Below are 13,299 nucleotides of genomic sequence, written 5' to 3' on the forward strand. Positions count from 1 at the left end.
CTATGCAGGATGGAGGAAGACTGGATTCCAAGAGTGGAAATGAGTGGGGAGAATCAGAGTGAACCACAGCAGGTGGCGAGAGGTACCTTTGCTTGCTCCGCTATGGAAAAGCGAGGAGCCTGTGTCTGTGCACTGAGTTACCCATAAAACTCGATGCAGATTGAATGGGGCTGAAAACCTCGAGGTGGCGTCGAGGTCCCACCCGTGGCAGCCCCATCCAGGAGCATCACCCCAGCAAAGCCCTCCCGCTGCCAGCCCAGCTCCTCTGCGGGGCAAAAATCACCTGAAACAAAGAGGGTGGGGGCACTGTTATTAATTACTGGTAATGACTTATTTATGCACTGTTACTGGTGGCTTTTTGCCGAAAGTAGGTGATTATATGTACAAGATGAGAACCCAGCAGCTAAAGGCAGCCCAGGCAGCTAAATCACGGGAACAAGGCTCCGCAGCTCGGCGCGCACGTAGCAGACCTTGCCAAGTGTTTCAGAACTGAATAGTCATTGGGTTGGCAGATAATTCAGAAACTATTTGTATGAGCTGTTTATCAAATTATTAACTGCACAGATGTTGTTTGGTTGAAGAGCAGCTGAACCTTCTCTCTGCCAGCCGTGGAGACAAAGGTCTGCAGGAATAATTGGAGATGTGCATGGAATATTAAATTAATTTACTGCTCTTAATTCTTATGCAAATCCTGACCTCTGATAGAGCCTATCAATTACCCTGCATACAGGGAAAAGAAAGGAGAACAGTTTCTTTCTTTTCCCCCCTCTCCCCGCTTTTTCTTTTCTTTTTTTTTTTCTGTTCTATTTTTCTTTCTTTTTGAAAAGGAACTTAGGAAAGGAAATATTTGGGGAAGAAAAAAAACAACAACAACAAAACAACCCCCCAGGAAAAAGCCATCAGTGGGAGAAGCCAAGAGCTGGGATGATTTAATTGAATCCCCCGGTTGTAGCAACGTCCTCGGGGAGCACAGAGCCGTTTCTAAAATAGAGGGGGGGGGGGGAAGCTGGGAACAGAGGCCGGCCCAAATAGCTCCACACGTTGGCAGTGGAAGGCGATGGGACCAAAAGAGGCCTTCGGTGCGATGGGAGACGTCGGGCAGGGCGGCTTTGGGTGCCCGGGTTGGGCATCGCATCCCAGGGGGGAGCGGCGTTGGAGCCGCCGTAATTAACGGCGAAGGAGAAAGGCGATCCGTCGGTGAGTCCATTGTGAGATCCCAGGTAGAATGAAGGACGATTTAATTGGTCCTCGTTAAGAAGAGCTATTTTTCTAAGATGGAGAAAAGGCCTCGTCTTCGGCACATTTTTTTCTTAATTGGGGTTGTGTACGCGCCGTTTAGTCAATGCTTAAAAAAGACTCCGCTCCTTATTCTTTCATCATATTTTCTAATACGGATAAATAAATAGGGCGAATAATGCGAGCCGTCTCCCCCCCGACCTCTGAAAGACCTCAGCAGCGAAATGATGTTTCGAGCTCCTTTCGTCACATCCAATATGCGCTGCCTTTCAGCTCTCCGCAGCCCAAACAAAAGCCATACAACAATATCAATTAATCATGCAGCAGGCAAACAAGGAGATTTATTCCACTACAAATAGCCTCACAGAGAGATGCTGAATGGGCTTGATTAGCATGAGAAAAGAGGAGCAAAACTCCACAGTTCAACAGCTAAAGAGCAATTTGATGGGGCTGGGATCGGGAAATTACTTGATTAGCGGCTGCCGGAGGAGAAGGCGATCGGGACGCGAGTCCGGGGAACGGGAAGGGGCTGCGGGGGGAGGGGGGCAGGGCTGGCTGCCTTCGCCCTGGGCAGGGGAAGCCCGGCTTTCCTGAGGCCGGTTCGCCACGGGAGGAGCCCAGCCGGGGTCTCCCGAAGCTTCCGTTTGAGCAGAACGATAATAAACTGGCCTTAAGGAAGGAAAATCTTAAGAGTAATAAAGCAATCCCAACATCCCGGCCTGCGCTGGCTCGCCTTCCCGGCTGGTTTCGTTTATCTCACATTTAATGAGTGAAAGGTAATAGAGGGAGAAAGGTTTAAAAATATTAAAAAAAAAAAAAAAAAGGAAAGAAAGAAAAAAAGAAAGAAAGAAAGAAAGAAAGAAGGGGGAAATAAAAAAAAAAAAAAAAAGAAAAAGTGGATAAATTTTAGAAAATATATTAAGGGAAGGAAAAAAGAGAAAAGAAAGTGGCAATGGGAAAAGAAGCAAGGAGGAAGAATGGGCACAAAGCAGCGCCCGTCGGGTTTAGCAATCCGGATAGGAATTACCGGGCCCGGCTCTCTGCTCCACGGCTTACGTAGGGAAGGGGGAATAAAACAAAACAAAATTAAGAAAAAAAAAAAGAGAGAGAGAGAGAAGAAGAAGCCAGAGCCAAAGGAGTCGCTCTGCAATTTATTCCAATGGGTGGCTTTTAAGAAGCTGGCAATTTGAGACGGCTGGGTGTTATTTAGTGCAATATGAAATCAAATGATCCTATTTCTCAAATAACAGTGTCCGTGAGGAGAAGCGAACGCTCTGAAAAGGTAATTGGCTCCTGATGATATCGCCATTACAGCCCGGTCCCGGCCTAACCGGGGGCTGCCGGCACCGGGTGGGGGGGGGGGGGGGGGGGGTGCCGGCGGTGATGCCCGGGGGGTCCGCGGCGTGAAAACCCCGAGGTGCTCATCCCTACCGCCCGGCTGGGATGCGCAGGGAAGCTTAGGCAACATCCTAACTGGTTGTTTGGTTTTTTTTTGCTGTTGTTTTTTTGCTACTATTCGCTCGTTACCAAAGGAATCCTGCGGCTCCCCCACGCTGCCCGAGCTCCTCCTGCAGCCGGACACGGCCCCGGAGCTGCGCGGTGCCCAGGTAAGCGGCGGGGGGGAAAGGGGTGGTCGAGGAGAGCGGCCCCTGGGCTCCGTTTCCCCATCCCAGCCGTGCGCCCGTGAGCGTCTCGGTGCGAGAACGGCAGGGTTAAGCCGCTCGTCCTTTCCCGCAACGCCTCTGCCCAGCGGCAGAAATAGTCGGGGTTTAAAGGAGTGGGAGCATCCCTTTCGCTGGCTGCGTTCGCTGCGGCCGCGCTGCCCGAAAGCTAAAAGACGCCCGAATGAAATCGCTGCTGGGGAATGTCGGAGAAAGGAAATTAAAAAAAAAAAAAAAAAAGAGGGGAGAGGGGGGAGTGAAGGGAAGCAGGAGGGGAAGGGGGAAAAAAAAATTAAAAGGAGGGGAAAAAAAAAAAAAAAAAGCGCTAAACACGGTTCCCAGGGAAGAGGAGGATTGAAGGGACCAGGGACCTACCTGAGCCGCTGCCCCGGGCGCTGCCGAGCCCGCTCTGCCCGCACCGCGCCGCACCGCCGCGCCGCCTCAGCCCCCGCCCGCGGCTCGGGGGGTTTCTTTCGTTGGTTTCTTTCCTCTTTCGGTAATCACCATTACAACAGATGGGATTAAAATGCTCGCGGCTCTGCTACCCCGACAGCCTTTAGGACCGGAGGTGCGGGAGGCGGTTTTGCCGTCGCTCCCGAAAATTACCCTCGAGTCGATTTTCTGGTGCAGGCTTTCTTTCTTTTTTCCTTTCTTTTTTCCTTTCTTTTTTCCTTTCTTTTTTCCTTTCTTTTTTCCTTTCTTTTTTCCTTTCTTTCTTTTTTCCTTTCTTTTTTCCTTTCTTTCTATGTTTCTTTTTCTTTTTCTTTTTCTTTTTCTTTTTCTTTTTCTTTTTCTTTTTCTTTTTCTTTTCTTTTTCAGGACTGAGAGTTTTTTAGAGTTGTTTGGTTGCTTTTCTTTTCTTTATTTACTTCTTTTCCTTTTCCTTCTCTCTCTCTCTTTTTTTTTTTTTTTTTTTTTTTTTCTTTTAGCATATGCTTTAAAAAAAAAAAATTCATATGCTTTGCTCGGCTCAGCATCCATTCCGCTCGTCCCCTGCTGCAGAAAGCAGCCCTGGGGGTGCCGATGGGGGTCCCGGAGAGATTGCCCGGGGCACTGCGAGGTTTCCAGCTCCCTATCTCTCCTATGAATGGTCGCACAATTGCGATTAAACCGTCGGGGTGTTGCCCTTGAAGAGGTTACGAAGTTGCCTTGAACTTTTTGTTTGTTTGTTTATTTGTTTGTTTGATTCCACGCTTCTTTTTATTGAAAAAAAAAAAAAATACTAATTAATCCACAATCCCTGTAGGAAAATGTGTAGGTTCGTGAAACGCTCGCTTTCCCTTTTAAGTCATTTTTGGAAATAACAAGCAGGGATGTAATCCTTAGGATGTGAGAAAAGGGTTTAGCCGGATGGTGACTGATGCACGTGAGTTCTGGGTTCATTTTTCTGCAAAAAAAAAAAAAAAAAAAAAAAGCCAAAAAAGGGAGCAGGGTTTTACATATGGAGGGAGAACAAAGGCTTGCTCCTTGCAAAGTTTGCTGCTGTGGGACATGAGTGTCCCCATCAGCGCTGTGCACATCTACCCCCAGGCAAAGCACGTTGGACTTCAAGCTTGTAAGTCAGCCCAGCGAGGCAGACCCTTACTATTCACACATCCTACCTGGTTACCCCTTCTACTACTTGGAGAGAGCTCTAAAATTACTTTCAGCCCAGAACACACCGTTGGAATATTCTCAGTCTGTTCTCAAGGTTTTTTTGAGGGCCTCTGCTTCGGGTACCTGCTGAGAGTTGATGTGATTTTTTACTGTTGCACGCGAGAAAATGGAGTGCAGAGGGCAGGGCCCGGTGATGCTGAGCTCTGAGCAGACACAGTTTAATTAATTTAACAGTCCTACACTTGTTCTGCTTTTCGAATGAATGAATGCTTTCTATGTAAGGATCATTTCATTCATCCCCATACGGGACGGAGGGGAAAAATAATAAATAGCAGAAAACCAGCATGAGAGTGAAAAATACTGTGTCTTCTCAAAACTGGATTTCAAAGAGAGAAATTAGGGAGACGGCGTAGAGCTGTCACCCTAGGTGACGTTCAGAGCAGCTCTGCTGCTCTAGCAATTCACAGGGTCCACATGCAGTTCCACACCTCGTGCAGAGGGAAAAACAGAAGGGGGAGAGACAGTGACCACACCATCACCAGAATGCAGTTCTGATCTGAACATCACTCCAGCACGAGGGAACATACTGATTTTCCGTGCGTGCTGTTTGCTGACGTGCTCAGTTTTTGTCTTAAAGTCGCCGACGACTCCCAAATGCTCACGCTGAAATAGAAACGTCTTTTAAGAGGGTTTAAGCATTTTGGTTTATGGCAGACCTTGAGAGAGAGGCTGTGTTTGTAAACCCATGCAGAGAGCAGCACCTCGCTGCCTGGGGCAGCGGTGAGGAGCAGCCACAGAACTTCTCCTCCATCATCCCAAACTGCAGACCTCATCCAAGTGCCTCCCTTTGTTTCAGGCCCTTGTAGCCTGGAGCACTTGTTGAACCTGACGACAAGTGCATCAAAGTGGCTGGCAATTATGAAATAAACAAATATCATTTGAGGCATTTTGGAGCCGAATCCAGTAATACATAGATTAGCTTATTGATGTCGTTATCGCGCCGAATATTATTCATACTGCTGATATTTCTGCTGTGCAGTAGCATTCCACACTCAGCACACATCACATTATCTCGCTATGCAAAAGGCTTCATTAATCACACCAGACAATGGGCCAGGCATTCTCCCTTTGAGCCGGGAGTTTTGGATCTTCAGTCTTTTCACCTTACCTAAATGCCTCATCCCTGCCAACATGGAAAGCAACTCTTCAGAACAGATCTCTCTCAAATGCGGTGCTAAAAGGGAAATGTTATCACGTTCAGTTGAAAGAATTTCTCGCTTGTTTTATATCCTCCTTTCAATTTTTTTGTGATTTCTGGAGTAGAAGTGGGACAGGCGGCAGGCAGGAGGGGAATGTGCTCACAGCACTGCTGTTTTCCAGAGAGAGGATCTGGGCAACAATACAGAACCAACTCGCCTTGGCACCAAGGAGCAGGCTCTGAAAGAGAGGCAGGGTGCTCCCATTGATAGGAACACTCTCAGGTGCAGTCTCCCGTCCTACTGAGGCATAAGATCTGCACAGAAGGACATCAGCATTGTTTCAGTGGGAGCAACAGAATTCAAAGTAGTGTTTGCACAGGGCGCTCCGTGGTGTAAAGCAGGCAGATGATGTAAGGTCAGGCAGGACTCGAGCCCTCTGATGGCTTGCTCTGAGTGGTCCGGCTCAAATTCAGCCTCGCGTCTCACATCTCAGAAAACCTAAATTCAGTTCTTATTTCTCCAGGGACGGGAGAGCTCAGCACTGCCAATCTACTCGTCCCTCTTCAGACAAAAGCAGCCACTTCAATGGAGACTAGAAGCTGCTGGTTAATTCCTCACGTCTACATCTCAAACAGCAGCGACTGTGAATCACTGAGACCCCAGATCGCCCCGATACCCTCTCAGACTCATGGCCTTGGAGCAGCCAGAGAAGGGCTGGACATACAGGATCCCTTCTGGTCCACTGACGACAACATTACTAGAGACTTTCAATGATTTCAACAGGCTCTGGATAAGGCCCTTACATTCTTAATAAACACTGTATGGCTTTAAACACTGTATTCTTGTTCTTAAGTTTGGTATTGAATCAGGTGTTATCAGTGGCTCCCGTGTTAACAAGTTCTTGCTGGAGGAACTCATTTCACCTGTCCTGCTGGCAGCAAACACTGTGCTCTTCAGTAAGACAATGTCTTTTCTATTTATGCATCAGACATGGGGAATAATAGGTTTCAAGGAACTGCAACGTTCAATAAAAGCGTTTTATTACATTTAAATTTATTAAAATTTAAACATTAAATTCAACATGTTAATTACTGCTTCCACGCGTTGACACTGGCAGTCAGAAATGGATCCACACAACTGCTCTGCCGAGATATGTTTGCTGGTGTTATTTGCTCTTTGATTACTAATGTATTATTAGTGCTCTTCATTTGGGACTTGATTCATTAACAAAAAGACGTATATGGGCATTATGCAAATTTTTTGTATGCCTTTTACATAGCTACCAGGGCCTGCATTATAAATCTAATTGAAAAAAAAAAAAAGAAAAAGAAAATATATTCAATTCTTTTCTGGCTTGTGGGCAAGCCTCAGTCAAATGTACAGCTGCTTCAGAAACCAAGGCAGAGCACAGAGGAAAAACCCCTTTTCAGAACATTGCTGGCTTTCTGCAAATCCCCTTGCAGTGAAATCAAACAAAACCTCTGGGCTGCTGTGCTTTGACTGAACTGACAGGATGGTGGTGAAGAACTGAGATCCCGCAGCCAGATGATTGCTGCAGTGAGGTACAGCCTGCACCTTTCAGGGTGCTGCTAACTCTCCAGGGGAGAGCGGGATGCTAAAAGCACACATGGCTTCCTTCCTAAATTAGAAATGATGGATAAAGCTGTAAGATTAGTGCACATCAATCCCTTCGTTTGAATTGAGAGATACCTTCATTTGGCAGCTATTGGGGAAAAAAACCCGTCATTTCATTCAAAGTGCATTTAATAAGACAGAACGAGACAGATTTCTTTGACAGTTTTACAGCTCTTATCAGATTACATTAAAATTAAATTAAAACAATCTAAAAGAAGTGTTAAGTACTAAAGGGAGAGCACAAACAAAACACTTCTCTTTGTAGGCTTTCAGGGACGGGGTACTGACGTGAGTTATCAGGGATGGGAGTAATAAGATTATTCTTCAGTCAATTATGAGCCCATCAGTGTCAGCACGGAGGATCTCATCACAGAACTGACTTACAAAGCCTCAGAGGACGCGAGCACAACCCTGCACCCATGGAATAAATGGTCAAGGGGCATAAAATGGGAAATATATTGGAGTGACCAGGCGACAGCTCCTCAGGACCCCTGGCCTCACGTTTGCTTGGCGTTGGGTCACAAATAGAACATCAGCAGGGCTGACACAGTCTGAGACAAACCGTGCGGTCCTACAGGTCCCTCCTCCCAGGCCGGACGGCTGATTCCATCCAGCTGAGACCTGGAAGTCTCGGTTGGGGAATAACATTTTCCAGTATGTAAATATAATATACGCTCGCAGCTTCTGATTGCAATAGAAGGGTTTGAAAGTTTTGATATTATTTTAGCAAGCGCAAATATTTTCAAAAGCTGTTTAGTCTTCCAGAACCGAGCCTGGTATGTCACCGGTACGGGTTTGACAAAGCCAAATTCTTTGCCTGTTTTGAAAAATAACAAAATTGTAGTATATGAAAGTGTTTTCTTGTTCAAATGCCATGTAGCATTTGACAGTTTTCTGCACTGACAATCAGCGATGCATTCAAAGTATGTGTCAGGCTGACAGGGCGTTTCATGGCTGACATTTGTAAACAGCAAGTTTTTAGTGCCTCACCTCGGTGTCAGAGGGGAGATTATTGACTTTGACGTAGATATTAGCAATGCGAGCTCTTACCGGGGACTTTAAAAAAAAAAAAAGAAAGAAAACGATTTAACTACGAAGCTGCTATAAAAACCTTATTATTTCCAAGCAGCCAAGGGGCCGCGCCGCTTGGAGCGCTGAAACCCCACACTGAGAAGCGGCGGCTGAGGCAGGGGGTAAAACACATGCCGGGGTAAACTGTGCCGCTTTGGGAATTGAGGCAAAGGCAGCCCTACGTTTTGTCTGTTGTCTCTTGTGGAAGTGCGGAACGGCGCTGCGCTGTGAATGACACGTATTTGCTTTCAGGGCGCGCTCGCACAGGGGGGCTGGGCTGCGCTGGGCGCCTCTGGCGGGGCAGCTCCACGCGCTCCGCTCCTACGCTCCCCGCTCCCCGCTCTCCACACAACACAACCGCGCTCCCCCCCATCCGCACAGCGCAGCGCGGCCTTCCGGGGCGGGGCGGGCGGGCGGCGCGGGGCAGGGCGGGAGCCGTTGCGTTGGTCACGGCCGTAAACAGCGCGGCATGAGCGGAGCGGGCCGGGCGGCGGGCGGGCCGTGCCCCGAGAGCTCCCCGCCACGCGGCCAGCGGCTGGGCGGCCTCCTGCGGTGCCTCCGAGAGAGGTGAGGGGTCGTGAGGCTCGGAGCGCTGGGTTTGGGTGGCGGGGAGAACGAGCTGGGATTGTTTGGTGTGGAGGAGAGGAGCTCGATGCGCTCTGCGAGTTCCTGGAGGCAGGCTGTGGGCTCGGCCTCTTCTCCCGGTTGGCCGTTCCAGGCGTTTATAACGCTGGTACTCAAATGCTGAGAGGCTCTCGTGTGACAGTTCTTATATTTCTTTATCTTCCTGCTAGACAAGGTCTGCATTATGTACTCAGGTGCTGCCTGTCTGCTTGCTTGTGTCTGTATTGCTCGCTCATGAGAAAATATGTGATGCAATGCCAGCAGCGGAGCTAATTAATGACTTTTTTAATCCTTTGCCTGTTTTTGTTAATTTTGCATGTACTCTGTGAAAAAGCTTTTCTTCTTGTTCTAATTTCCCAGTGAAATGAGGTGTGTATGCACCCAGAGTATCTCCTAATAATTTGAAATTATTGGCCAGATTCAGTCAGAGCTGCAGGATACAGAAGGCTTGGAGTTCGTGAAGATGATGAATATAAATTCGTGGGAAGCTGGGCTCTTCTAGACTAGTTACATCCCTGGAGGTGTTCAAGGCCAGGTTGGATGGGGCCCCAGGCAGCCTGGTCTAGTCTGAGATATGGAGGTTGGTGGCCTTGCCTGTGGCAGGGGGGTTGGAGCTTGGTGATCCTTGAGGTCCCTTCCGAGCCAGGCCATTCTGAGATTCAGGACAGACCTGTGAGCAGGATGCTGGCAAAGCATGATGGGAGAAAGGAAGCAATCCTTCATGAACTAGCAACGTGCTGCCTGTGGTGCTGGAGAATGAGAAATAGGAGAGACGCCAATGGCATCTGCTGACTTTTACATCCATCAGGATATCGCAGTGTTCTTCATCGAGTCATGAAAATTACTTCTAGAAGTGTAAAAACAAGATCTTGAAATCTGCTTTTGCTTAGCTGTCCATCATGTAAAAGGAAATTGAAAGGATGAGATCCCAGATGAAGCGTGGCTTTTAAATTGCATACATGACATGAAAACGTAATCTTGCTTCAGACAGTGGCAGGATCAGATGGGTAAAATGGATGCCTTGATCTCACAGGCTGCAGAGGAGGAAGGCTTTCCTCTGTGCGGGGCAGCTGGGAGGAGGTGGATGTGTGTGGCTGTGACATGAACTCGTTTGTAGGCAGCACAGATACATGGAAAAGCATGCCTAGCCACGTGGGTGCATACAGCCCTGTCCATGTCACTCTCACATGTACAGCCTTCCTACCCAGAACAAATCTGTGATCATTTTTAACACAAAAACAAACTTAAAGAACTTGCTTTGATTGTTGCAGGGTTTATAATTCAAATTTACTGGGAGCCATTGACTTATCAGTTGCTAATTTTTGCTCATGGGATGGTTTCTTGCTTTCAGGAATGGATTGTGGTTATTATCACTGCTATTCTTTTCTCCTTCTGAAAACAGAGTTTTTTTTCCTAAGCAGCCTGGTCCTCCCCATGGGCCTATGTCCACATGTGTTTTGGGTGTTTAAGTTATAAAATAATTGTGTCTTATCATATATCGTATGTTTTCTTCTAGTGAAACCAGAAGACTAGAATTGGAAAGGAAACTGCTAGAATACAAAAGTTCTGATGCATACCTGTAAGCCTGATTTCAAAACTTTTCATTGGTTGTTTTATTTTAGTTACTAAGACTTCAGTTACTGGTGAAGTCACTTATGTTAACATAGCTACCTTATTCTGCTAATACTGAATGTTACTATCTTAACATCTGGCATGCATTTTAGTTTTGTGCAGTGTTTGTGGAGTCACTGTAGTGTGAAATATAGAAGGTGTTTCCTTCCTAGTGCTCTGTGCTGTCGTTAACATGTCACAGGATACCTGAAAGTTTTAGGAAGTGCTAAAGGATATTCTGGGTTCTAATTTTGCTCCCTGGATTGTTTCTACATTGTCTATTTAATGCAAGTTACACATGCAGTCTGGAATTAAGAAAAGCTTAAATAGCCATGTGGTATGCTGGCTGTGCATCTGGACTGGATGTTCAGAAATTCAGATGCCTTATCTGGACACAGTTGTATATAACATGTGCCAGGTTATAAGCATTGCTGGTGACAGCCCTTTTGAGAAAGACTAAACCATTAAAGCAGCAGACATGTCCCACATTACCCATTCAAATTAATATATTGTGTTTGCTTCTCTTAATAATTGCATTTATCTCAAAGCTTCTCCCTTCTTCCTCTCCTTTTTTTTACACATAAGCCACGAAATTCCTGTCTCACGCAGCTTAGACAGAAGGCTAGCAGTTTCTGGAACTGATAGCTCTCCAGTGAGCATATGGGCATCAAAAGATCCTAGCTCTCCTGAGTAGCTCTGAGGGGGTTATGAGCTTGAGAGGTATTGCAACGTAGATCTATTTTTAAAAGAAAAGATTATGAAAGGGGCATATTGTGTCTTTGAAACAGTGACTGTGGTGCTGCGTGGATGGAAGTCTCCTAAGATGCTGGGAAAGGCATCTGGAATTCTAGAGAGGAGCAGAATTTCAGGCATTCTTGTTTGTAGTGCCTTGGGTTTTTTGTTTTTTCCTCAAGTGTGTTTTGTAAAGTTCACAGAAGTGGCTTTTCAGTTGTGGCTCAAATGAACGATGGTTAGGTGCAATTATGGCAGAATCCCTCAGGGAATGCTCTTCTGAAAGAGGGCCTTTAGGTTAATGTCAGAATGTAAATACAAGAAAAAAGTCTGAGCAAGTGGGGCTACATACGGCGCTTTATTTTCGGAGTTGCTTATTTGAATCCAATGGATTTTGAAAGTGAATCTGTTTGTTTGGGTGGGTGAGAAATGGTCGAGGTGGATTTCCACCTGGATTGCTCTTGGCCCAGTTTGCTGTGTAGGTGCAGAGCAGGTGGTATCAGCACAATGAAAGAAGGAAGGCTTGGAGTGAGGCGCACCACCTGGAGCAGCACGGATTTAGGCTGGCAGCCTTAATTCACTGTTTGACTCGCCGTATGCATTCTTCTAAATGCCACTTTCATTTTAGACATATTGCATTAATTCCAAGCAGACTTATTTAAGTTTTAAGTATATATATTTATCCTTTTGAAGCAAAAGTTGTGTTTAAACTGTAGGTTATACAGTTTGTTGAATAGCTTTGGCACTCAGGCAGTTCCTGTGCCAGAATTTATGTATGTGTCTGAAGAAAACTGTGATAGATGTGTTGGTTTTAATTTCCTGCTGTTTAAGTACACTTTCTTTTTCCCCCTTAGAATGAAACTAAAATATGTGAAGCTGAAAAAGTACTTGGAAGAAGTAAATGAGCGACAAAAAAAAGCTCTTCTACGAAATCAGGCGTTCTTAAATGAATTCAACGAGTTTGAGGCTCAGATGAAAGCTTCGAGTTCAGAGCTGATTGAGAAGATGGAAGTAACTTTCTAGAAGACTTACTAATATGTTACTACGGGGGTTGCTGAACTGGTTTTGTCTATTTTGTACATCAGGATGTTGGTCTAACTTCATCCTGTATTTTAGAGTGCTCTAAGTGCCAATGTTTGGGAGTTATCATTAACATTATCTAGGTTAGGTCAGAAAAAGACCTCGAGTTGCAACGTTTTCATAGAGACTTTGTTATAAAACCCTTAGTAAAATATAATTTTATTACTTACAGCAATCCTAATGCATCTTCCTTGAAGTTATTTCAGGATATGTTTCTAATCTTGCTGGTGTGATTGCCCTAAGTAGTCGCAGCTAATTTTACTGCTGCTCATCACACTGTTTTCATCAACAGAGGTGTCACTGACTCTCCTGTTAAAACAAATTACCCTGTTGGAACTCTTTGGGCTGAAGCAGATCTACAACAATTCGCTATTGGTTCTATTTACTAAACAGTTAAGTGGCAATACTTGAACAGTGGTAAGAAAAAGAGCTTCTTCCAGCAAACCGTTGCATCACTCAGGTCTTTTAATAGTTTTGTATGTAAACAGATGTGGTTCATTTGCTTTCAGAGCTGAAAAATGCTGAACTTTTTTCTGGGTTGGTGAAGTAAAATTCAAGGAGCGTTTCATCACCTTGTATAATTGAAGTATTGATATTTTGTGTCACTTTACCAAGGAATAATATGGGATGTTGCAAGATAATGTGGATTGGAAGTGATCTTAGGTTTAAAAATGGGAAGATGATATGCCATTGATGGATGGAGTCAGATTTTGGAGAGCTGAAAGTTAAAACATTTACTGGGAAAGAAGTGTTCTATCCTCTTGCTAAGAGAAGTAGCATTCTTTAAAAGCATTTGGCAGGGGTATTCATGCAGCTGCAGGTGGGTTATTTTTTCTCTTTTTAAGTTTGCTAGA

General features: G+C 45.7%; 1 protein-coding gene and 1 long non-coding RNA gene across 2 annotated transcripts in view; both read left to right on the forward strand.

Annotated features, from left to right (window-relative positions):
* Positions 1-2,632: 2,632 nt before the first annotated feature.
* Positions 2,633-6,524, forward strand: LOC128089802 (uncharacterized). Its single transcript, XR_008210683.1, has 2 exons — positions 2,633-2,843; positions 6,216-6,524. It is a non-coding gene; the product is annotated as an uncharacterized LOC128089802 (long non-coding RNA).
* Positions 6,525-8,814: 2,290 nt separating this feature from the next.
* Positions 8,815-13,299, forward strand: part of KIZ (kizuna centrosomal protein) — a 39,459-nt gene continuing 34,974 nt past the window's right edge. Inside the window, exons 1-3 of the mRNA XM_052701380.1 lie at positions 8,815-8,965; positions 10,539-10,601; positions 12,220-12,376. Of these exons, the coding sequence (XP_052557340.1) occupies positions 8,868-8,965; positions 10,539-10,601; positions 12,220-12,376 (318 nt within the window). The 5' untranslated portion in view covers positions 8,815-8,867. The remainder of the gene's footprint in view (positions 8,966-10,538; positions 10,602-12,219; positions 12,377-13,299) is intronic.

The sequence above is a fragment of the Tympanuchus pallidicinctus genome, unplaced genomic scaffold (assembly GCF_026119805.1).
Source record: "Tympanuchus pallidicinctus isolate F22 unplaced genomic scaffold, pur_lepc_1.0 scaffold1, whole genome shotgun sequence".
Lineage (NCBI taxonomy): Eukaryota > Metazoa > Chordata > Aves > Galliformes > Phasianidae > Tympanuchus > Tympanuchus pallidicinctus.